Genomic DNA, 25,312 nt, shown 5'->3' with positions numbered 1-25,312 from the left:
CAATTGAGACATTTTATCAATGATTGTGTACTTTACAGTCATTTTAATGAGATCATGTAATTAATAATTAAGACACAGCAGTATGGTGGTGCAACAGGTACTGTGGGTGTAGCATAACTCCAGGGTCCTGGGACATGTGTTTGATCCTTTCACTGGTCACTGCAAGGAGCTTTAAATGTCCTCATTGTATTATATTTCTTATTACCACAAACACAAACATGCAGAAAATGAACTGGCTGCTCTTTATTGACCCCAGGTATGACGGATGTCGGACTTACTGCAACCCTGTCCTGGATGAAGTGGTTAGTAAAAATATATGAATAAAGGTTAATTGCCAAAACTAAATTACAAAACTGTGAGTTTGTGATCCATTGTGATAAAGTGGTGCCCAGTCCAGGCTGCATTTCTGCCTTGCTTTAGACACAACAAGACCTTAACCTGGATAAAGCATTTACTAAAGATGAACGAATAATGAAAGAAACTCTCATAGACTCACATTGGCCTTTATAGAAATATATACAGTGCGTAAAAAAGCAAATGACCCCCTTTCCTGATTTTTTGCTTTAAGATACACCCATCAGGCATAATATTATGACCACCTTCCTAATATTGTGTTGGTCCCCCTTTTGCTGCCAAAACAGCCCTTCAACTGCGATGCCCTGTGTATTCTGACACCTTTCTATCAGAACCAGCATTAACTTCTTCAGCAATTTGAGCTACAGTAGCTCGTCTGTTGGATCGGACCACACAGGCCAGCCTTCGCTCCCCACGTGCATCAATGAGCCTTGGCCGGCCATGACCCTGTCACCAGTTTACCGCTGTTCCTTCCTTGGACCACTTTTGATAGATACTGACCACTGCAGACTGGGAACACCCCACAAGAGCTGCAGTTTAGGAGATGCTCTGACCCAGTCGTCTAGCCATCACATATTAGCTGGAACCCTGTTAGAATAAAAGTACATGTAGAAGAACATATTTTTAAAATTAGACAAGATAAATAGATGCAGGGTTAGTTTCCATTCCGGTGTTTAGTAAAGAGGTTGGTCTTTAGTCATCTTTTGAAAACAGCAAGAGGCTCAGCTGTTCGAACAGAGAGGGTAAGTTCATTTCACCATCTGGTGCTTATACAGAAAGGAACTTTGCTCAAATTTTGATTGATTGAGCTAGACTTGTGTCCTGTCCATTTTTGGCTTTGTAGTAAAGCATCGTTGTTTTAAACTGAATGCAAGCAGCTATAGAAATCCAGTGAAGAGAACGCAGCAGTGGGTTGTTGTGGCAGCATTTGGGTTGACTGAAAACCAGCTGTGCAGCTGCATTTTGAATCAGCTGTAGGGGTCTGACAGTGGACATGGGACCTGCCAGGAGGGAGTTGCAGTAGTCTAGCCTCAAAATGACTAGAGAATGGACAAGAATCTGGCTGACCTCTATAGAAACAAATGGTCGAATCTTTCTGATGTTGTAGAGGAGGAACCGGCATGATCTCGCCAGGTTAGCAACATGAGTCAGGTAGGACAGCCTGTTATCAAGGACAACACTCAGGTTTCAGACATTACCAGATTGTTTCATCTGAGAGTCACTGAGAGAAATTACTAGGTCTTGGCATTAGCTCAGTCTTACAGGGGTTAAGTTTCAGGTGATGAGCTGACATTCTTAATAAAATATCTGCCTCACATGCTGCGATGGTAGACGAGACTTGGGTGTCTGAAGGATGGAATGACAGGTTTAGCTGTGTATAACTTTATTAGACATATCCATTTATTTATAAAATAGTGTACCATGGCCAAACATGCCAGTACAGAACTAGATTCAATCTTAGTCCTATATTCCATGAATTTCTAAGGATTTTACATGAACATAAATGTACATAGGCCAGTATTAATGCTTCAGTTGTCTCTTAGACTTTGGGTTGTTTAAAAGTAACTGGTCTGGTTAACATCTTGGGTAATTCCATTGTTGTCCATGCTATACAAATGCAGGTTTTAATTGTGTCATTGTGCAGTTAGTCCAATCTTTACTCTCAGTGAAATCTTACTGATGTTGAGATGTTCGAACATAAGATGTTTTCCACTATACCAACTACATCAGTGTGTATGACAACATATAACACCTTTGTTTGCATTGGAGTAAGTGTGCAAGCGTTACATTTATTTGGACTCACACTTAATAAACAATCAATTTTAACGTTACAATCCAAGAAGTTATTCCACGTTTCCCCACATCAGTATATCGGACCACATAGGAATAACAGTCAAATTGTGATCAAAAGTTTTCCAGTATTCATATCTCTGTCTGTGGCTTGTGATTCAAATTTCTGTTGTCCATAGTTGAATCATTTCTTTTCATCGACTGTGCCTCATAATCCAGATATCCAGTAAACTTCAGCACTTCAGAGCAGTTGTGTTGTGAACTCTTTGAGGTTACGTACTTTTAGCCACTCTCCAACTTCTGTTTCATTGCACAACTGACTTATATAGAAAGATGAATAAAAATGCCTTAGGGGGTTGCTTGTTGAAATCCCTTTAAATACAAACAAAAGAACACATTTAAGTTAATAAAAAAAACTCATGGGATGCAAATTAAGCACATTTAACATTCCATACTTTATTTCTTTTGTTGGAGTACAGTATATCTAACTCTGTAGTGCTCCTGTGACTCTCGCCTCATGCATGACAGCCACGCTGCCCAAGTAGAGCTGCATGCTAGCAAACACTTTTCCGAAAGCTTTTTTTTTTTAACAGTGGTAAATTCCTACACAGAGCCCAACATGCCCAGAGCAACACAGTAAGCTCTCTGTGCAGACCAGATACTAGACGCCGCTCTTGCAGCAGTAAACAGGTGACACTCTATCAACTTTTCCTCCCTCCTATGTAAACATCATACTCTAATATCAGAAATCACAATAAGGCCCTCATCAAATTTCCTAAAAATATGTTACAGCTACAGATTTTTTCACCATAAAAACTTACAAATAAAAACAGAAACAGTAAAGCAGTGTAAAAGAAGACTCAAGTACATAACATGATGGAATTTAATAAGCATAATGAATAGTGTTTCTGTCAGCTAAATAGTTTATCCACTTTCAAGCAAGTTAAAAAAGTCATGCTTAACAGCAGTAAAAGCAGCTCAATCTGGATTTTTAAAAACATCATTTTGTAAACCATTTTCCTCTAGCAAGGTGGAAGCATGAATACTTTCAGATTAAAGGGAAGAGTCACCTTGTCCATTTTATTAGCAGAAAATGCTGTGCATCGGAAAAAGGTGCATTATTAACCTTCAATACTTCGTCCAGTTAAAAAGGCAAAGAAAACTGAACACATCATGTTATCATGTTTGTATTTTCTAAAGGTTGTGTTTTCTAATGAATGAATGATTTCCTTTGGCTGTTTCCATGTTTAGGGGTCGCCACAGCAGATCATTCGTCTGCATACTTGATTTGGCACAGTTTTTACGACGGATGCCCTTCCTGACACAACCCTATTTATTCATACTATTTATCCGGGCTTGGGACCAGCAGTAGGAGCGCACTAATGGCTCTATTTTCTAATCTGGTGACATTAAGAAGGGCATGATTTATCAGTAGTTGTCTGTTAGGGTGTGTTGTGCTGGTATGAGTGGATAAGACGCAGCAGCACTGATGGAGTTTTTAAACACTGCTGTGACCACTGATGAAGGTCTAGAAGATGACCAACTCAAACAGCAGCAATAGATGAGCGATCGTCTGACTTTACATCTACAAGGTAAACCAACTATGTAGGAGTGTCTAATAGAGTGTCTGATCCACTCATACCAGTACAACACACACTAACATACCACCACCATGTCAGTGTCACTGCAGTGCTGAGAATCATCCACCACCTAAATAATACCTGCTCTGTGGTGGTCCTGTGGAACTACAAAGTGCTTCTATATGGTAAGTGGAGCTGATAAAATAGACAGTGAGTGTAGAAACAAGGAGGTGGTTTTAATGTTATGGCTGATCTATGGCTGATCTGTGTGTATATATATATAATCATTACTAAAGTGACATTACAATTAAATATCCTACCTCCTAAAAAAGAATAAATGACAGAAGCTCATTTCCCCATGTGCTCAAACGGCACGCTGACCTGAGAGAGGAAGAAACAGAGAAACAGTGTGACGTTACAGATACAGCTGGCAGGATTGTAGCACTGAAAACCGAACAGATCAGGTTAGCGTACCTGTGGGGGGGTGATGCGGATCTGATCGTGGCGCAGTGGGAGATCGGGGGAGGCATTGGCAGGAGCCCCCCGGTGGAGCCGCAGGCACACTCTTCTCTCCCGCTCAGCCCCGCGTCCTGCTCTGGGAGATGCATTTCCTGCGAGAGAAAACTGTATTAAACACTGCTGTAATCAGGACAAGCTTTTACACACAGTGCATAAACAGATGGAGGACAAAGTTTGTGAACCCTTTAGAATAGCACAGGCTTCTGTTGTAGTTATTAATAAAATGTGGTTCGATATTTATTTGAGTCATAACCATTTACATTTTTGGCATTTAGCAGGTGCTTTTATCCAAAGTGACTTACAGTACTGTGACAGTATATTGTCTAAGCCAGTGGTTCTCAAACTGTGGTACACGTACCACTGGTGGTACGTGAAGCAGCACGAGGTGGTACGCCACTCCAGGACCTTGAAATGCTTCTTACGGAGCCACTCCTTAGTTGCCCTGGCTGTGTGTTTCGGGTCATTGTCATGCTGGAAGACCCAGCCACGACCCATCTTCAATGCTCTTACTGAGGGAAGGAGATACAGTGGGGCCAAAAAGTATTTAGTCAGCCACTGATTGTGCAGGTTCTCCTACTTAGAAAGATGAGAGAGGTCTGTAATTTTCATCATAGGTACACTTCAACTATGAGAGACAAAATGAGAAAAAAAAAATCCAGGAAATCACATTGTAGGATTTTTAAAGAATTTATTTGTAAATTATGGTGGAAAATAAGTATTTGGTCAATAACAAAAGTTCAACTCAATACTTTGTAACATAACCTTTGTTGGCAATGACAGAGGTCAAACGTTTCCTGTAAGTCTTCACCAGGTTTGCACACACTGTAGCTGGTATTTTGGCCCATTCCTCCATGCAGATCTCCTCTAGAGCAGTGATGTTTTGGGGCTGTCGCTGGGCAACATGGACTCCACAAATTTTCTATGGGGTTGAGGTCTGGAGACTGGCTAGGCCACTCCAGGACCTTGAAATGCTTTTTACGGAGCCACTCCTTCGTTGCCCGAGCGGTGTGTTTGGGATCATTGTCATGCTGGAAGACCCAGCCACGTTCCATCTTCAATGCTCTCACTGATGGAAGGAGGTTTTGGCTTAAAATCTCACGATACATGGCCCCGTTCATTCTTCCCTTAACACAGATCAGTCGTCCTGTCCCCTTTGCAGAAAAACAGCCCCAAAGCATGATGTTTCCACCCCCATGCTTCACAGTAGGTATGGTGTGCAACTCAGCATTCTTCTTCCTCCAAACACGTCGAGTTGAGTTTTTATCAAAAAGTTCCATTTTGGTTTCATCTGACCACATGATATTCTCCCAGTCCTCTTCTGGATCATCCATATGCTCTCTGGCAAACTTCAGATGGGCCTGGACATGTACTGGCTTAAGCAGGGGGACACGCCTGGCACTGCAGGATTTGAGTCCCTCTCGACGTAGTGTGTTACTGATGGTAGCCTTGGTACTTTGGTCCCAGCTCTCTGCAGGTCATTCATTAGGTCCCTCCGTGTAGTTCTGGGATTTTTGCTCACCGTTCTCATGATTATTTTGACCCTACGGGATGAGATCTTGACCCCAAGGGAGATTATCAATGGTCTTGTATGTCTTCCATTTTCTTACAATTGCTCCCACAGTTGATTTATTCACACCAACCTGCTTGCCTATTGTACAGTAGATTCACTCTTCCCAGCCTGGTGCAGGTCTACAATTTTCTTCCTGGTGTCCTTCGACAGCTCTTTGGTCTTGGCCATGGTTGACTTTGGAGTCTGACTGTTTGAGGCTGTGGACAGGTGTCTTTTATACAGATGACAATGTCAAACAGGTGCCATTAATACAGGTAACGAGTGGAGGACAGAAGAGCTTCTTAAAGAAGAAGTTACAGGTCTGTGAGAGCCAGAAATCTTGCTTGTTTGTTATTGACCAAATACTTATTTTCCACCATAATTTACAAATAAATTCTTTAAAAATCCTACAATGTGATTTCCTGGATTTTTTTTTCTCATTTTGTCTCTCATAGTTGAAGTGTACCTATGATGAAAATTACAGACCTCTCTCATCTTTCTAGAGAACTTGCACAATCAGTGGCTGACTAAATACTTTTTGACCCCACTGCAGTTGGCCAAGATCTCGTGATACATGGCCCCATCCATCCTCCCTTCAATACGGTGCAGTCGTCCTGTCCCCTTTGCAGAAAAGCACCCCCAAAGTATGATGTTTCCACCCCCATGCTTCACGGTTGGGACGGTTGTACTTATCCTCCTTCTTAGACAGCTCTTTGGTCTTGGCCATAGTGAAGAGGTTGAGTGTGATTGATTGAGTGTGTGGACAGGTGTCTTTTATACAGGTAACGAGTTCAAACAGGTGCAATAAATACAGGTAATGAGTGCAGAATAGGAGGGTAAAAATAAATAAACAGACACAAGGAGAATGGTTTACTGTTGTGCTTTATTAGTTTTATTAGTGCACACATTGATCTTTTTGAGGTCGACGTGGAGCTTTTTCTTGTTTACTGTAAAAAGCACCTGATTCTGTTCTTTTGATTTTGCGGCCGCGATCTTGAATGCCTTGTGTGATCTTCTCCTCTCGCATGCTGTCCTCTGGGTCACCTCGACCAATCAGCTGCATTCTGTCCTCATCCAGAGGTTGGTCATGTTTCAGCACAGTGGTGGAGACCTTCTGTTCAGGGTGGACATTCTTCATCTCGATCTCAGCTTTTGCTTCCACGTTCACCTTGTTTATCATTTCAGATCCTAAAATAAAAGAATGATACAGATCAGATCCCACAGTGGTTTCAGTACGTGAATGCATGTTGATCTGTTTCCTTTTATTTACCGTTATTCTCCTTCTTTTTGTAATTTATCTTCCGGCCGCGTCCCCGGGTTCCTCTCCTGGTCTTTTTTCTCTTGCCGTTTTCTCCGGTGATACGACCATCATTATCTTTGCTGAGTAAATCAGCTTCAGTGTCTCCACTCTTCTCAGACTCAAGCAGGCTGGTCTTCTCCAGGGTCTTTAGGGCTTCAGCCTCAGCCTCGAGCTCTCTGACTGGCAGGAGCATCTCAGCATCACCCCTGGTCTCATCCAGGTTGGTTTTAACCAGGTCTTCAGGCTCAGCTTCGAGCTCTCTGACTGGCAGGAGCATCTCCGCTTCACCCCTGGTCTCATCCAGGTTGGTTTTAACCAGGTCTTCAGGCTCAGCTTCGAGCTCTCTGACTGGCAGGAGCATCTCCGCTTCACCCCTGGTCTCATCCAGGTTGATTTTAACCAGGTCTTCAGGCTTAGCTTCGAGCTCTCTGACAGTCAAGAGCATCTCCGCTTCACCCCTGGTCTCATCCAGGCTGGTGTTAACCGGGGCTTCAGGCTCAACTTCGAGCTCCTCCACAGGCAGGAGCATCTCAGCATAGCCCCTGGTCTCATCATGCTGGGGCACTTGGCCATCCAAAGCCTCCTTCGGCAGCTTTCCTGCTTTGGGCTTGCGGTTCCTCTTAAAGATATTCCTCCACTTTTTCTTTTCCTTTTCCTTGTGTACAGGAGAAAGATCATCATCCCCGGGTTCATTCAGGCTGATGTCCCTGGGCTTATCCAGGCTGATGTTTGCTGGAGAATCGGACTCAGAGTCAAGCACTTTGCTAGGCATGACCATGTAAGTGTTGCCCCTGGTCTCATCCAGGCTGGAGCTTGGCTCCAGACCCTCATCCCCTTCTGGCTGTTGGGGCACTTGGCCCTCCAAAGCCTTCTTCGGCAGCTTTCCTGCTTTGGGCTTGTGGTTCTTCTTGAAGATATTCCTCCACTTTTTCTTTCCCTTTTTCTTGTCTCCAGAAGAATGATCATCATCCCAGAATTTATCCAGGCTGATATCACTGGGCCTATCCAGGGGGATGTATATCAGACGTAGCTCCAGACCCTCATCCCCTTCTGGCTGCTGGGGCCCTTGGCCCTCCAAAGCCTCCTTTCCTGCTTTAGGCTTACGGTGCTTCTGGAAGATATTCTTCCACGTTTTCTTCCCCTTTTTGTTCTCTTTAGCCCCGTTCATGTTGGGCGTCTCCAGCTCGGCGGGGCTGTAAGAGCCCCGGCGGCGTATCTGGAACAAGGTCCACAGACGATCCATAATAACAACTGTTCTCTTCGCTGTCTAAACACAGAATGATGAGAATGCAGCAGCGAGCTGCCTTATATACCTTTCTACAGGTATGACATCACAGTAGAACCTTGATGGGACGTAGCAACAGTAACCATGTGGTGATGTAGAGGCTTCAGTTTTATCGAATTTAAATATAAACATTCCATCACACAAAGTTATATATGAATAAAATCCTACATTTTAATATTATTACTATTTATTATTTATTACTTATTTTATTATTATTATGTTTTATTATTTATAATTAAAATTCAGTCCCACACAGTTATATATTAATAACGTTCCTACATTTTAATATTAATAGTACATTTACTATTACTTTATATTTATTATTTATCTTATTTATCATCTGCACTATTTATCACTTACAGTGGGGACAATAAGGATTTGATACACTGCCGATTTTGCAAGTTTTCCCACCTACAAAGAATGGAGAGGCCTGTAATTTTTATCGTAAGGACATTTCAACTGTGAGAGACAGAATCTAAAAAAATCCAGATAATCACATTGTATGATTTTCAAATAATTAATTTTTTATTTATTTATTTATTGCATAAAATAAGTATTTGATACAATTGAAAAACAGAAGTTAATATTTGGTACAGAAACCTTCACCTTCCTCCAAAGATTTTCTATTGGGTTCAGGTCTGGAGACTGGCTAGGCCACTCCAGGACCTTGAAATGCTTCTTACGGAGCCACTCCTTAGTTGCCCTGGCTGTGTGTTTCAGGTCATTGTCATGCTGGAAGACCCAGCCACGACCCATCTTCAATGCTCTTACTGAGGGAAGGAGATACAGATATTTTGTTGGCCAAAATCTCGCTATACATGACCCCATCCATCCTCCCTTCAATACGGTGCAGTCATCCTGTCCCCTTTGCAGAAAAGCACCCCCAAAGTATGATGTTTCCACCCCCATGCTTCACGGCTGGGACGGTTGTACTTATCCTCCTTCTTTATCCAAACACGGTGAGTGGAGTTGATTCCAAAAAGCTCTATTTTGGTCTTATCTGACCACATGACCTTCTCGCATGCCTTTTCTGGATCATCCAGATGGTCACTGGTGATCTTCAAACGGGCCTGGACATGTGCTGGCGTGAGCAGGGGGGACCTTGCGTGCCCTGCAGGATTTTAATCCATGGCGGCGTAGTGTGTTACTAACTGTAATCTTTGAGACTGTGGTCCCAGCTCTCTTCAGGTCATTGACCAGGTCCTATCGTGTGGTTCTGGGCTGATTCCTGACCTTTGTATTTGATTAAGTGAAATAAGTATTTGATCCCCTAGCAAAACGTGACTTGGTACTTGGTGGAGGAACGCTTGTTGGCAAGCACAGAGGTCAGACATTTCTTGTAGTTTATCACCAGGTTTGTGCACATCTCAGGGGGGATTTTGGCCCACTCCTCTTTACAGAATCTCTCCAAATCCTGAAGGTTTCGAGGCTGTCGCTTGGAAACTCGAATTTTAAGCTCCCTCCACAGATTATCTAGGGCAGTGGTTCTCAAACTGGTGGTACATGTACCACTGGTGGTACGTGAAGCAGCACGAGGTGGTACACCAGATAATCTCAGAAAAGTAATTACATGTACAGTGGTCCCTCGCTACTTCGCGGTTCGCTTTTCGCGGACTCGCTGTTTCGCGGGTTTTCACTTAAATATTAGTGTAAAATATTTATCGCAATATTTTCGCTGTTTCGCTGGTTTTCAGTTATCAGTAAAGTTATCAGTTATCAGTAAAGTTATCAGTTATCAGTAAAGTTATCAGTTATCTAAAGTTATCAGTAATCTAAAGTTATCAGTAAAGTTATCAGTAAAGTTATCAGTAAAGTTATCAGTAAAGTTATCAGTAAAGTTATCAGTAAAGTTATCAGTAAAGTTATCAGTAGCTCTCTTGCTTTTGTCAGAGCAGATCTGCATTTGAAGCTCACTGATCTCGTTCCTGACATCGCAAGGCTGCTCCGCTAAACACGCGCTCCCGTCTCACTCACATGCTCAGTGCCAACTGCAGATATACTTGTGATGGATCACTCGCGAACGATCCGATTCTATTGAACGGATCTTTGAGATGAACGAAAGGAACCGAGTGTGCAGTTCTTCTCGGCTGTAATCCACCCATTCAGCTTCCATCAGTAGAGGGAATTAATCGTAAATCGTAATGAGAGCTGTTTGTGTTTGAACTTGTTTAGTTGTGTTAAAGCTGGTTCTTTTATTGTGCTTATGTTTTAAAGCAGAAACAAACACAGTCACATCTCTGTACAAGAGAGGATTTTTCTGAAACGTAACGAAATGCAGCCACAGTGTGTCTCTTCCCTGTAGTTTTTTTTCCTTTTGAAATAAATCTTTTTCTCATTTAAGTGTTGTTGGAATTATGCCTACATTTAAGGCAAGGTACCAAATTTTAAATTAATATCGGGGTCTTATAGTTTACCCAGTAGCGCCTCCAGAAGAACGAAGAGCCATTTTTTTAAACTCTTAAAAAAAACCGAGCCAAAAGATCCTGCTCCCTTCAAGGAGCCATAATTCCCATCACTAATATATACACACACACACACCTAATTAATGTGTGCCATATGTGGTTTTGTGATGAGAAACATAGGTGGTACTTAGAAGTTTTGGTTTGATAATGGGTGGTACTCGGTCTAAAAAGTTTGAGAACCACTGGTCTAAGCAATTGAGGGTTAAGGGCCTTGCTCAAGGGCCCAACAGCAGCAGCCTGGCAGTTGTGGGGCTTAAACCTGTGGTGGAGAAACCCTTAATAAAATACCCCAAAGACTGGATTGTGAGTAGAAAGGTTTTAATCTTGGATCACACAGACAGAGCCTCACACAGAGGCTCTGTGTATGCGATAACAATAATAATAATAAACATCCTTATATATCTTGTTGGTGACCTTGTAGAACAGTGGAAGATTCCACAGTTAACAAAGGAACTGGTCTAAATCAGCTAGAACTGTCATACAATGCAATTGACACACTTCCTATCACGTACACATCCAGTAACAATCTACTGTAGCAGTATTCTTGGAATATGACTACTGGCAAAAACACCCTAAGCATATCTAAATTTTTTTAAGTAGTAATTGATTATGTATTAATATATTACAATTTTTCTGTCACAAACCAGTGACCTCCCGATTTAGTGCACTCAATTTTGTCTTCCGCTGCTAAGAGATACCAGATTGAATCTAAGGAGAGCACGTCGCTGTACACGCCTCTTACGACACGTGCACAGCCCTCCTCTTCTCGCCCCTGCATTCTGCACAGCCGTCTCTTCCGCCAATCAGGGTCCTTACACAGTGTATAAAGACCCCACCCACACATAGTCCGGCTCCTACCCTGCAGATACAGTGGCCAATTAGTATCTGCTGCAGGCACTGCCAATTATGCCCACCAGATGGCGCCCAGCAGACCGGTGGCAACACCAAGTTTCGAACTGAGGAGTTTAGAAACTCGGTGCTGGTGTGCTAGCGGAATGTCCCGCTGCGCCACCTGGGGGCCCAAACCTTCTGATTTCTAGTCCAGTACCTTAACCACTAAGCTACAACTGCCCTGTTAGCATGGACCAGGACCATGGACCAGGGGTGCAAACAAGAGTTTAGCCATTTACATTTACATTTTCAGCATTTAGCAGACGCTTTTATCCAAAGCGACTTACAATTATGACTGTACACAATTTATTTTGAGTAATTGAGGGTGGTGGGGCTCGAACCGGCAACCTTCAGATTACTAGTCCAGTACCTTAAACACTGAGCTACCACTGTGCCTATTTAATCACAGCAGTTAAGTAATTTACTACTTCTAATCTCATCCAAGAGAGTTTGAGCTAGAACATTTTCTTATTGTGATGGACTCTCGCTAGCTATTATAAATAAATGACTGACAATACAGACTTAAGCACGACAATATTCATCTGCTGCCAACTGACTACACTTTGTAGTACTCATCCTACATGCTGTGCACTTTACTGTTTTTTGTAAATATTCCACATGCTGCTAACTTACAAATTTGTATATTACTTGTATATAATCTTATAGTTTGTATATTTTGTGTTTAATGTTTAATGTATACATTGCTTGTATACTGTATTAATACTAGAGAGATACCATCAGCCGGAAACATATTCCTTGTTTGTATCCACATACTTGGCCAATAAATCTGATTCTGATTCTGATGATTCTGATTCTGAAATTGTGCAAAACACATTTTGGCAATATTACATAGCAACATTGGCGGCTCCTGCAAGTGGGGGGCAAGTGTTGCGATGATGGCCAAGGTGACCTGTTCAATGGGTAAATTAAAGCTTAAATGATTAACATCTTAAGTAATCTGTCAGTTTGCTTTCACAAATAACTTTGAACATGGAGAGAGACCAGCTGTACCATTAATCATAAAATTAGGTAAAGTCTTTACCCTAACAATTTAATTCAGTCTTCATCAATTAAATTGTAAATATTTTTCAGATTTTCTTTCTGACTTTTTATTATTATTGTTATACATTGTACTTTTTATTGTCTACTTTTTGTACTGAGTGCTTTACTGTCCCTTTGCTGCTGCAACAATGTGAATTTCCCCACTGTGGGACTAATAAAGGATTATCTTATCAGATAGCATTTATTTTAGGTGCAGCAGATCCAGAATAAAGATTGGCATCGGGGCTGATGTGTAATGAATAAAGAAGTACAATTAAAGTGCAATCACAATTCACTATTTAAAAATTATATTACTTACTTGTAATTTACTTGTAACTTATATGATCCCCCCCCCCTTGTAGATACTTGCTTGATGTTTAAATTTGGTCTGGGTGGCCCTAATTCTTTAGTTGATAATTTATCCTGATTACTACGATGACTGAATGGCATTTCCCTTAATGACACAATGGAGTTGCTCCGAACCTAAGTAATGGTAGTCATGGTGACGAGATCGCTACACCAGGTTACGTGTGACGCAAGCACGTAAGTGCGAGCCCTCCCGGAACCCATTCAGATTGTATTGCAGTGCCTACAGTTCGAAAAAAAGAGCCTTAATATGAGAGTCTATGAGAGCAATCCGGGGCGATTTTCAATCAGACTGAAATCTCCCAAAAAGGGGCGGTACTGTACGGAACACAACTCGACGCTGATTGGACTCCGATATTCAGAGGCAAGACAGACTGTCCACAACAGTCTTAGCTAGTTTAACACTGGTTGAATGTGATAGAAAAATTTCTTCCCTTTCGCCCTTTGGTGGTGTGTCGCCCGATCGCCCATACATAAGCAACATGCATGTAAGAAAAATTCTCAGCACAACAACACCAAAACCACAAGTATGCAGCATCATGGTTTTATGGCTGCTTTGCATTCTCAGAGTTTGAGCATTACTAAGGAAATGATAAATTAAAAATTGTCTGATGAAATTTTACAGAATACTGTTAGGATGGTGCTTCATCACCTAAAGCTTCACAGAAAATGGATGATGCAACCAGACAATGACCTTCACCATTCCAAAACACACAAATGAATCAGCAAGATGTATTTGTCTTTTACATAGAGAATGGTGATGTCAGAGCCCTGACCTTAACCCAATGCAAATGTTGCACCACAAGTTAAAAAGAGATGATCATGCAAGACATCCCCAAATTAACAAAAAATTTTCCTCATTAATTGACAAGACAATTTGGTTAGTAAATGAAAACAAGGTTTCATATACCTTATTTCAGCGTGGACTTTAAATTGTTTAATAAATATGATCAATAAAGACATGAAAAGTGGTTGTTTTTACGTTAATTATTTTAAGCTACACCACTTTTTTTATAATCATTAAGAAGCTCTTTAGGATTCTCATAGACATATAAACGGGGTTCACTATGGACCCTTACCGGACTGTGGGACACGAGGAGCAGGTGCCGAGCTGGCCGGGTCTGGACCATTTCGAACTCTGTTAGAAGCTGGAAGGTTCGGGCCGGAGGGCATCGCACGTGCAGCGGAGCCCTGAGGTCCTCCACCGGTCCTCTCATCTCTTTCTTCTCCCTCACCTCCTCTTTGCTCCTTTTCTTTCTCCTCTGCTGTCCTGCTCGATCCCTGAAGTAACCACAGCAAACATGCCAGGTTCAGCTGATCAGCTGTTTGTAGTACAGTCGAAGTCAAGAGTTTTTATACACCTGTCAGGGAGGTTTGGGATTTTAATGATTTCTGCAACTGTTCTGTTTCTATGACTAAATGATTGGAACACGTGTCTTTGTTCAAATGCACGTTTGATTTTGGTTTCCTAAAAATATTGAATAATCAAATTATTCAATGTATTTATTTTGTGGTGTAAAACATTAGATCATGTGATGTTACTTTCCTTGTTATTGCTGGTTTTGTTAGTGTTAAACAATATGTGGAACAGTGGTATCTTCGCCAGGGTTAGGACAAAAGGCTTCCTATATGCTAAGAAGAAAACTGTCTGAATCACATGCTCCAAAATCGACACCTTAAAGTTCAATGTAAGTTTGTTGTGGATGGTGCAGCGGTCCATTTTGTTACCCCACCACCACTGGGATCCAGGTTTGAATCTCAGCAGTGGTATTGGCCATCCAGGCGTCTACACATACATGATTGGCTATGTCTGAGGGGAGGATTGCAGAAGCCCTGCGATCGATTGGCACCCTGTCCAGGGTACTCCTGCCTTTGTCCAGTGTTTCCCAGTGGAACCGGGCCCGCCACGACCCTGACCAATATACAGCAGTTGATGAACCTGAAATGTTTGTTTCTCATCACATAGACAAAAATAAGAAAAAGCAGGGGCTTCTTTTTTGTTCAGCACCCTGACCTCGGGATCTCTTTAACAAATGAACTGATTCATTAAGTTGTTTGAGCATGACACCGTAATGAAATAGGGTGAGCAAAACAAACGAATCTTTACCATAGATAAGAGCACAGCTCCCTGATTCGATTCCAATGCATAATTCATTTGAAAAGAGTCGTTTCTGACTCGTTGAGTCAGTGATTTAGTTTGCAAGCCCTACTCTAAAGGACAACTTTGTAAATGCTCAACGGGCCGGATCAAACAGCCTAACAGGCCGTATGTGGCCCACGGGCCATAGTTTGCCCACCACTGCTCTAAAAGTACAGCTTACAGAAAAAGAACACTAAAATCACGTATACGTCCTTCACAAGTGTACGTCAAGTTTTGACTTCAACCACAGACTATTGCAATGTTTCAAATATGTAGTTATTAAGGGTGGCATACAAATTTCAACATGTTCCAGTCAAACACATAGTCATAAGAGAAGCCCTGTCGGTGAAACAGATTTCTGAACAGCTGTCTCAGGTACGAGTAATCGGGCTTGTCATCAAATCGCAGTGAGCGGCAGAAGTTCATGTACGTGGAGAATTCCGCTACAGACAGAGGTAAAGAAAACAAAGTGATAAGTGTTTTAAGAATGATGGAGTACAGATAAGAATAACAATGTAAAAACAGTGTCTTAGTATATACTCACATGGATAGCCCTTACAAAGAACCTCAATAGGAGTTGACATCTTTTTCTCACTGATCCGCTCATACTTTTGTCGTTTTGTGGCAGCCTTCAGGCCCTGCCAAGGCAGCGAACCCAGGTTAAAGTACATGAGCACATAGCCAAGAGACTCCAGGTCATCCCGCCGAGACTGCTCTGTGGAAACAGTTAGGATGCATAGTGAACACAGAAGCCCCAAGCAGCAACCAATGCCTGTAGCCTAGTTGCCACCATACACACTACAGTCTTCTTACCAATGCCCAGATGTGTGTTAATGGAGGCGTATCGAGCAGTGCCAGTCAGGTTCTTGTTCTCCCGGTAGGGAATGTGCTGATGTGTGCGGGCATCCCGGTACTTCTTGGCCAGGCCAAAGTCTATGATGTAGACCAGGTTGCCCTTCTTGCCGAGTCCCATCAAGAAGTTATCAGGCTTGATGTCTCTGTGAATGAAGTTCTTGGAGTGGATGTACTCAATGCGGCTGATCTGTAGAGAGCAAAAGAAGGCCATCATTAGTGAACATGGCTAGCCAGTATCAGTAGAATCCTTGTGGGTAGAGCTCTGTGCTATCAATTGCAAGGTTGAGGGTTTGAATCCTGGCTCTGCCAGGCAGCCACTGTTGGGCCATTAACAAGGAGTTCAACCTTGACTCCAGGGGTGCCGCACAATGGCTGCTTATTGCTCTGAGGGTGTCATGTATGCAGTAAGGGTTGTTTGTACAATGGAGAATTAAATATCTTCACATAAAGATGGAAACTGGGAGGAAAATTTAAAACAAACAAAAAACCTGTATTTACTACCAAATGCACATTTACTCTTACTCTTAAGTTTTTGTTTCATATACGTCCAAAATGATGGTTGCAAGTGTGAAGAATTAGCACAAAACTGTCAGCCACCTTCCACAAGTTCAGTATTTCTTAATCCTTAATTAACCACTGCCTTTGATTAGAATTTAGAGTTTCCTTATATCTAACATACCTGATTTAATTCACCACCTTCAACATGCCTAGAATGGGCGTGTTAAAGAAGAAGAGACAGATTTATATTTGCAGCATTTAGTAGATGCTTTTATACAAAGTCACTCACAATTATGACTGAAAATTAAAGGCATTGATCAGGGGCCCAACAGTAGCAACTTGGTGGCTATGAGGCTTGAACTGGCAACTTTCTGATTACTGGTCCAGTACCTTAACCACCATGCTACTTCTGTCCAACAGCATCAATTCTACAAGAATAAATCCTACAACTGCGACCAATACTCACTCACTCACTCACTGTCTTAGCCGCTTATCCATTTAGGGTTGCAGGGGGTGCTGGAGCCTATCCCAGCTTTTCAATGGGCGCAAGGCACACAGTAACACCCTGGACGGGGCGCCAGTCCATCACAGGGCAGACACGCGTACACACACCCATTCATCTATAGGGCAATTCAGTGTCTCCAATTAACCTGACTGCATGTCTTTGGACTGTGGGAGGAAACCAGAGCTCCCGGAGGAAACCCACACAGACACGGGGAGAACATGCAAACTCCACACAGAAAGGACCCGGACTGCCCCGCCTGAGGATTGAACCCAGGACCTTCTTGCTGTAAGGCAACAGTGCTATCCACTTAGCCACCATGCTGCCCTGCGACCAACACAATGCAAGTAATTGAGAAGATCAGGAGGCAGAGATGAGACTTAAACCAGCAACTCTTCGATTTCTAATCCAGTATCATAACCACTAAATTGCCACTTCCCTTCACAAAATAAGCAGATCAGTAATACGTTCTTACAGGTTGAAACACTGCTCTAACTTCACAGACAAAATACATTTATGTATAACGATTTGTAAAATAAAACATGCATTTATTATTTGATCTCCTCACCATCTGGTCCGCAAGGAGCAGCACCGTCTTCAGACTGAATTTCCTTGAGCAGAAGTTAAACAGATCCTCCAGACTTGGACCAAGTAGCTCCATCACCATTACGTTGTAGTCACCCTCAGCACCACACCACTTGATTGATGGAATTCCCACTGCAGGCAAAATATGAAAAGTACGCAACATTTACACTAAAACTACAGGGCTCTGTTCTAAAAAATCCAAACAAGGTTTTAAGGTTATTACATTATTTTTAATCATCTTTTATTACTCTTATACTGAACTGACATTAGTTCCTACAGATTTAAAAATTAAATAAATTAATTAATTAATTTCACTGTTTAGATGACATATTTTTTTATAATTAATTACAAATGTGAAGGGAAACATTTAAGATATCTTTACTTTTAGATACTTAACATACACTATATGAACAAAAGTATTGGGACACCCCTTCTAATTTTTACGTTTATGTGTTTCAGCCACAACAGTTGCTAACAGGTATAATAAATCAGGGAAATATATGCTGCAGCAGTTTAGGGAAGGTCCTTTCCTGTTCCAGCATGACTGTACATCTGTGCATAAGGCAAGCTCTATGAAGACATGAAGAAAAGTTTCGTTTTAAAGAAACTCCAGTGTCCTGCGCAGAGCCCTGATCTCAGCCCCACTGAACAGCTTTGGAATAAACTAGAACATCAATTAAGGCTTTCTTAACCAACATTGTTGCTCAGTCATACAAATGCTGTTTTGAACACAAATTCCCTTATACATACTTTAATGTCTTGTGAGAAGCCTTCTTAGAAGAGTGGCTGTTGTTATAGCTGAAAAGATCATGTAAATGTTGCTCTATTTTAGTAGCACAAGTCCAATAAGTTTATGGTCAGTTGTCCAAACACTATATAGCGTAAGTTAGGACAGAGGACAATTTTTGTTTACAGATGACTCCATAAGCCCTAAAATCATCCCCAACTTAATCACAATACACAACATATTAAAACGTTTCCTTGTCAAAGTAAAAGTGGTATATTCATTTTTAACTTTTAACAAAAAAACGTTATATAGTTATATATAACATAGAAAGAATATACAGTAGGATTGAAAAGACTCTTAGAAATGTGTTCCCTCAATCCAGACAGTTTAAACTGGTAATAATGCAACATCATTGTTTTTCAGCAAGGACTGGAGTGGTTAAGTATAAAAATAATGGGCCAATAACTGTTCTATCACATATAAATTGAGACTAATAAATAGACTACTGACCTGGGTCAACCAGGTACCAAACAATGTAGATGAATATATTACTATTATGTGTTTTTAAATAGATGTATTTTTTAGTCAGGTTGAATCTTTTACCATTTCATCCTGACTGTTACATGAATATGACACTGTAATATATTAAATGTCTGTAAGATTTCAGTTCCACATATAACAAAAATCCAATACTGAAATCACAACGCCAAATTCAGCTCCATTCTAGCTGCTAATATGGCTATAAAAAGACAAGACTTGATCCACTTGCTCCATTACAATAGCCTTTGACAACCTATTTGTGGGTTATTTCTCTGAGTGTCCTTGTAATGGAAATACAATCTGTATCTCCCTGGACTCACCTCCTCCCTGCATCATCTTGTAGAATTTACTCTCTATATGAAGCTGAGGATGCTTAGTCTTTACGCTCTCCAGTTTAATGGCCACCTCCTCTCCTGATGTAATATTTGCACCTGCCAGAGAGACAGTGAATGATTATATAAAAGCCAGAAAGACAGAAATATTTTCTTTAAATCTTGACGTTGGTTTAAGTGTTCCAACCAAACCTGCTCACAACAAAACAAAAGCTGGTGCACAGCTCATGTTAGCAACAGTGGCGGTTCTAGACCGGGGGGGTGGGTTGGGGGTGGGGGGGGTTATTTATGCAGTTTTCAGTCTACATTTTCTTGAGTTTGATGTAAACAGATCAGCAAAGAATCACCATTTAAGGCATTTGCTCTGCTTAAATGTCATTTATTCAGTCCTTTTCTTTTTCATATTCAATCTGAGTTACATATACTGTAGGGGGGGCCAAGCTGGTTGTCACAGGGGCACTGGCCCCCGCTGCCCCCCCCCATCCCCACTGACTGTCAAAACATGTAATAAAAAAAAAACTATTTCTTTATTCATCTTTAGCAACAAGAAATTCTGGTCAAGGGTCACGATGATCCAGAATCTATTCTAGAAACACCGGCTGCACATTGGCAATTTTTCTTCAACCTTCCAATAAAGCAAAATTTGGATTGGCTTCTCTAAACGCTTTTAGTCACGAGTGAGTAAGTGAATGACTAAAGCAATGAGATGAATTGGTGCTCTGTCCAGGGTGTATTTCTGCCATGGACCCAGTGTTTTCAAGTGGTCCTAGCCACACTGCAACCCTGATCCAATTTATTTCAGTTACTAAAGATAAATGCAGGTGATTTTAATAATGTTTAATATGTTTCACAATACACAACATATTAAAACGTTTCCTTGTCAAAGTAAAAGTGGCATATTCATTTTTAACTTTAAAGAAAATGAAGTTGTACATAATATAGTATTGAAAAGAATCTTAGAAACATGTTCCCTCAATCTGGTAATGATCTTTGTTTTTCAGCAAGGACTGGAGTGGTTAAGAAAAAAAATAATAGGCCAATAACTGTTCCATCACATATAAATGGAGACTAATAAATAGACTACTGACCTGGGTCAACCAGGTACCAAACAATGTGGATAAATATATTATTATTATGTGTTTTTAAATAGATGTATCTTTTAGTCAGGTTGAATCTTTTACCATTTCATCCTGACTGTTACATGAATAACATAAATGCAGGTGATTTTAATAATTTTAATCAATTTAGACTGACTTTAGGTGTCCTAATAAAATCAATAATTCTAGATCAAATGGGGGCATTATTAGTTATTTTAGATTTCTTGTGACAGCTCCCTCTAATGACCTGGAAAGTTACATTCCTCGACTGTCCCATCCAACCCCGTTCTCCTCTATAGCCTGACTACAGTGCAGCAGTGTTAGGTCTTACTCAGTCATGAGAAAGGAAAACACATTCAAATAAGTTACTCACCAAGATAGATGTCCCCGAAAGATCCACTTCCAATTTTCCGCCCAAGGCGGTATTTATTCCCAACACGCAGCTCCATGTTTTTGTTCTAAAAGTTGCCTGGAAATGATTTATGATTTAAAAAATTAGTCCAGTGCTGGGAAAAGAGACTGCACCTTGATTATTTAGATTTATTTGTAGCACCACACATTACAGCATGCAGAACAGATCTGATCTCTGTGATCAGTACACCATTCAGAGAATAAAGAATCTGCTATAGCAGCCTTTTCCACATAAAACCCACATTCTTTCTTCAGAGGAACACATAAAATGCTAATGTGCATTCCCCCAATGCACTCCAGTGCAGTCAGGCATACTGGACTGTGATTGATGGTCAGGCTTGAATGCAGGCTCATAGCTAGTACTAAACACTAATTTCAAGAAAGAGAAATAATCGGATCTGTAGAAGCAAATCCCGACAGTGCTGTTATAAATACACATGCACCCAGATGTTTCCTAATCTGGCTTTTTAGACCAAGGCCTGGTTTAGGAAGGATCGGATTGAGGTGTTTTAATGGATCTCTAGCATGAATGGAGAGAGCAGTAGGCCACGGCGGGGAGAAAAACGCCAGGTCGGGAATGATTTGGCTGCAGCCGCACCCTCCTGACTCCGGATCAGCCGCATAGCGCGCACAGGCCGCTGTTTTACTCTAACAGCACGAGTAAAGCATCGGCTCAGTATACACATCCCACCGTGACCTTATAGAGTCCCACCCTACCTGATCGCAGGGCGAGGACAAAGCGGAGCAGCAGGACGGGATGGAGAGACAGGACCCTGGACAGCGAAGACAGCGCGATCCGCTCGCCGAGGCTCATTCCAAACACGGGCACAAAACGATGCAAAGTATCGGTAGGAATTCTCAAAAAATCTAAAGCCTCGATCTCCGGCGCTCGGACTGACCTAGATGCGTTAGCTGCGCTGCCTCCCTCCCCGTGTTTGTATCACACAGCGCACTTGTGACAGAAATGATGTCATTCATAAACTACCGGAAGAACCCGGATCACTTCAAGGGGCCGCAGCAACGCACATCAAAGCGCTCTGTGACGACATCATTCAAACCATCACACTGATGCACACTGGCTTACATTTACATTTACATTTACATTTACATTTACATTTTCGGCATTTAACAGAGGCCTTTATCCAAAGTGACTTACAGTATAGTTACAGTATACAGTCTGAGCAATTGATGGTTAAGGGCCTTGCTCAAGGGCCCAACAGCAGCAACCTGGCGGTGGCGGGGCTTGAACCAGCGACCTTCTGATTACTAGTCCAGTACCTTAACCACTAGGCTACAGCTTGCCCCAAAATAGTACCAACCAGATTTAAACGTCAGAAGTAAATCATTTACATTTTCAGCATTTAACAGAGGCCTTTATCCAAAGTGACTTACAGTACAGTATACAGTCTGAGCAATTGAGGGTTAAGGGCCTTGCTCAAGGGCCCAACAGCAGCAACCTGGCGGTGGTGAGGCTTGAACCAGCGACTTTCTGATTACTAGTCCAATACCCTAGCAACTAGGCTACGGCTTGCCCAGACTTCACACAGCGTTTCACTTCTGATAAAACAGCAGGGGAGAGCAGGGCTGGTTGGCACATTTTGCCCTCTGTCTTATATATTGCAAAAAGGTTGAGAGTTCGAATCCCAGCTCTGTCATTCAGCCACTGTTGGGCCCTTGAGCATGGCCCTTAACCCTCTCTGCTCCAGGGGCGCCTGACTGCGCTCTGAGCTCAGCTTCCAAACGAACTGGCATATGCAAAAAAAAAAAAAAAACACTACAATTACTGACTGTAGTCCATCTGTTTCTCTGCATGCTTTGTAAGCCCCCTTTCATGCTGTTCTTTAATTGTCAGGACCACTACAGTGCAGGTATTATTTAGGTGGTGGATCATTCTTAGCACTGCAGTGACACTGACATGGTGGTGGTGTGTTAGTGTGTGTTGTTGGAGTTTTTAAACACCTCACTGTCACTGCTGGACTGAGAATAGTCCACCAACCAAAAATATGAAGCCAACAGCGCCCTGTGACCACCGATGATGGTCTAGAAGATGACCAACTCAAACAGCAGCAATAGATGAGCGATCGTCTCTGACTTTACATCTACAAGGTGGACCAACTAGGTAGGAGTGTCTAATAGAGTGGACAGTCAAGTCAACTTTATTTATATAGAGCTTTTTACAATATACATTGTCTCAAAGCAACTTTACAAAATCCAGGACCAACAGATACAAAAACCCCTGTTGAGCAAGCCGAGGGCGACTGTGGCAAGGAAAAACTCCCTGAAAATTACAGGAAGAAACCTTGAGAGGAACCAGACTCAGCAGGGCCCATCCTTCTTGGGTGGCCTGGAGGATACTTTAAATAAATACACGATTTACACAAATCATACAAACACAGAATTAAATGATCTAAAAGTCATAACTGGTAATAAATAGATAAATAAACAATTAAATAATAATAGAGTTGTTATCCGCTCTAGTCTTCAATAAAGTCTGTGGTCATTTCTTGTCGTTGCAATTACTCCAGACCCGTCACATCTGACAGGAGCAGCATCGTTGTCCCGGCAGTCTCGACTTTAATCCTTAACCTCGGCGGGTAAACAGGTTTCCATCCAGCCCCGGTTCTGGACTGCTTTGCTTGGGGGGGCAGTAAAACCTAATGAGGGGGCATGTTGATAGTCATGTTTTTGAAGCCAGAAATATATTCAAGGCTTGATTTGTGCATGAATGATGACAGCCAAGCTATTGATACTGGCTTAAAGTGATGTATGAGGTAAAGAAATAAAAATGCATGTTTTCGAACTTAAACTTAAAACCCAATGATTAAAAAATACATGTTGATTATGTAAATGGAGAAAAAAGATTATCTAATTGTATTTCATTTTAATACGCCCCCTTAATTAAATTGCCATTACTAATAGAACAACTCTATTTCTTGAAAGGCTTTAATACAAATTTAAGTCAAAGCTGACAAATGTACCTACACACAGACTGAGAATATTCAAACGTGGAAATAGGAATGAGTGAGAATATTTATATTATTGGGAAATTAAAATATAAAGAAAACAAAAGAATACTAATTCTGTAAAAAAAAAAGTGTTTACCAGTATACCTGCCTCTCGCTCACACTAACAGAACATATACTGCCGAACTGAACTGTTTGGGGCAGTCTGCCGATTTTTATATGACTCAAAGAGCCAATCAGGAATAAGCAAGGAAATATCTTTACACTGTAAAACAAAATGCATTTTTGTGATTGGTTCAGAGATAATTTTAAAAATAGCCGTTGCTTGCATTGTGCTTGGGGGGGGCAAAGACACAATTTGGGGGGGCAATGCCCCCCCTCAGCCCCCCCCTAGCGCCGGCCCTGTTTCCATCAGAATGCCCTCGGGGTAAAACAACAGAGAATGTAGTTAATAATGTACAATGCTAGTTGACAAACAGTTTTACAGAGAGTTTTAGACTCCGGCAGCCCTAATTATTACAGCATAACTAAAAGGGAGAGCAATGAGTGGCAGTGAGTGGACACGGTATTTTAAAACTTCAGCAGCACTGCTGTGTCTGATCCAATCATACCAGGACAACACACACTAACACACCACCACCATGTCAATTGTCACTGCAGTGCTGAGAATCATCCACCACCTAAATAATACCTGCTCTGTGGTGGTCCTGTGGGGGTCCAGACCACTGAAGAACAGCATGAAAGGAGCTAAAAAAAAAGTATGTAGAGAAACAGATGGACTACAGTCAGTGATTGTAGAACTACAAAGTGCTTCTATATGGTAAGTGGAGCTGATAAAATGGACAGTGAGTGTAGAAACAAGGAGGTGGTCATTGTTATGCCTCATCTGTGTATATGACAAATAAAGGCATTCTATTAAAAAAAAAAAAAACACCATACAGGATAATCACCCACCCAGGTTATCAAGCATCACTTTATAATAATAATAGTTCGGTGGGTAGCACTGTCACCTCACAACAAGAAGGTCCTGGATTTGATTTCCAAGTGGAGCAGAGTGGGTCCTTTCTGTGTGGACTTTGCATGTTCTTCCCCTCTCCATGCGGGTTTCCTCTGGTAATTTTACGTGAATTGCCCTAGGTGTAAATGTAGTTGTGTGTGTTTGCCCTGTGATAGACTGGCGACCTGTCCAGGGTGTTTCCTACCTTTCAGCCCGGTATGACCCTGAATAGGGTAAAGCGGTGGTAAAACAGGCAGTGAATGAATAAATAAACATATAATTTATAGACCTGGGTGTGACTGCAACACCTGAACCTAATAACTGGTTGCGGTATGACCAACTTACTGGTCATATAGTAAATAAAATAAATTATGTTTCCAATTCATGGCAGCAGTTTGAACTGAGTTTGGACTGTGCTTCTGTTCACAAAGCAAATTCAGCATGGAGGAAATCCAGTGGTCCTCACACATCCCGGCCCTTAACCACACTGAACACCTCTGAGATGATTTGAAGGGTCAGTTTGGAGT

At 41.6% G+C, this 25,312-nt stretch overlaps 2 protein-coding genes across 2 annotated transcripts; both read right to left on the bottom strand.

Moving 5' to 3' along the window:
• Nucleotides 1-1,721: 1,721 nt before the first annotated feature.
• On the bottom strand, nt 1,722-21,686 carry csnk1e (casein kinase 1, epsilon). Its single transcript, XM_063003147.1, has 11 exons — nt 21,543-21,686; nt 20,788-20,883; nt 19,306-19,416; nt 17,702-17,850; nt 16,092-16,320; nt 15,823-15,993; nt 15,573-15,721; nt 14,218-14,419; nt 4,200-4,336; nt 4,046-4,106; nt 1,722-2,517 (listed from the first exon to the last, which is right to left on the bottom strand). The coding sequence occupies exons 2-10, from the start codon at nt 20,861-20,863 to the stop codon at nt 4,074-4,076; spliced, it is 1,257 nt and encodes a 418-aa protein (XP_062859217.1). The 5' UTR covers nt 20,864-20,883; nt 21,543-21,686; the 3' UTR covers nt 1,722-2,517; nt 4,046-4,073.
• On the bottom strand, nt 6,665-8,352 carry LOC134321401 (uncharacterized). Its single transcript, XM_063003146.1, has 2 exons — nt 7,064-8,352; nt 6,665-6,981 (listed from the first exon to the last, which is right to left on the bottom strand). Exons 1-2 carry the CDS (start codon nt 8,334-8,336, stop codon nt 6,689-6,691), a joined length of 1,566 nt encoding a protein of 521 aa, XP_062859216.1. The 5' UTR covers nt 8,337-8,352; the 3' UTR covers nt 6,665-6,688.
• Nucleotides 21,687-25,312: the final 3,626 nt, after the last annotated feature.

The sequence above is a fragment of the Trichomycterus rosablanca genome, chromosome 10, assembly GCF_030014385.1.
Source record: "Trichomycterus rosablanca isolate fTriRos1 chromosome 10, fTriRos1.hap1, whole genome shotgun sequence".
Classification (NCBI taxonomy): domain Eukaryota; kingdom Metazoa; phylum Chordata; class Actinopteri; order Siluriformes; family Trichomycteridae; genus Trichomycterus; species Trichomycterus rosablanca.
Note: the sequence above shows the minus strand (reverse complement) of the source record. Positions and strands in the feature narration are given on the sequence as shown.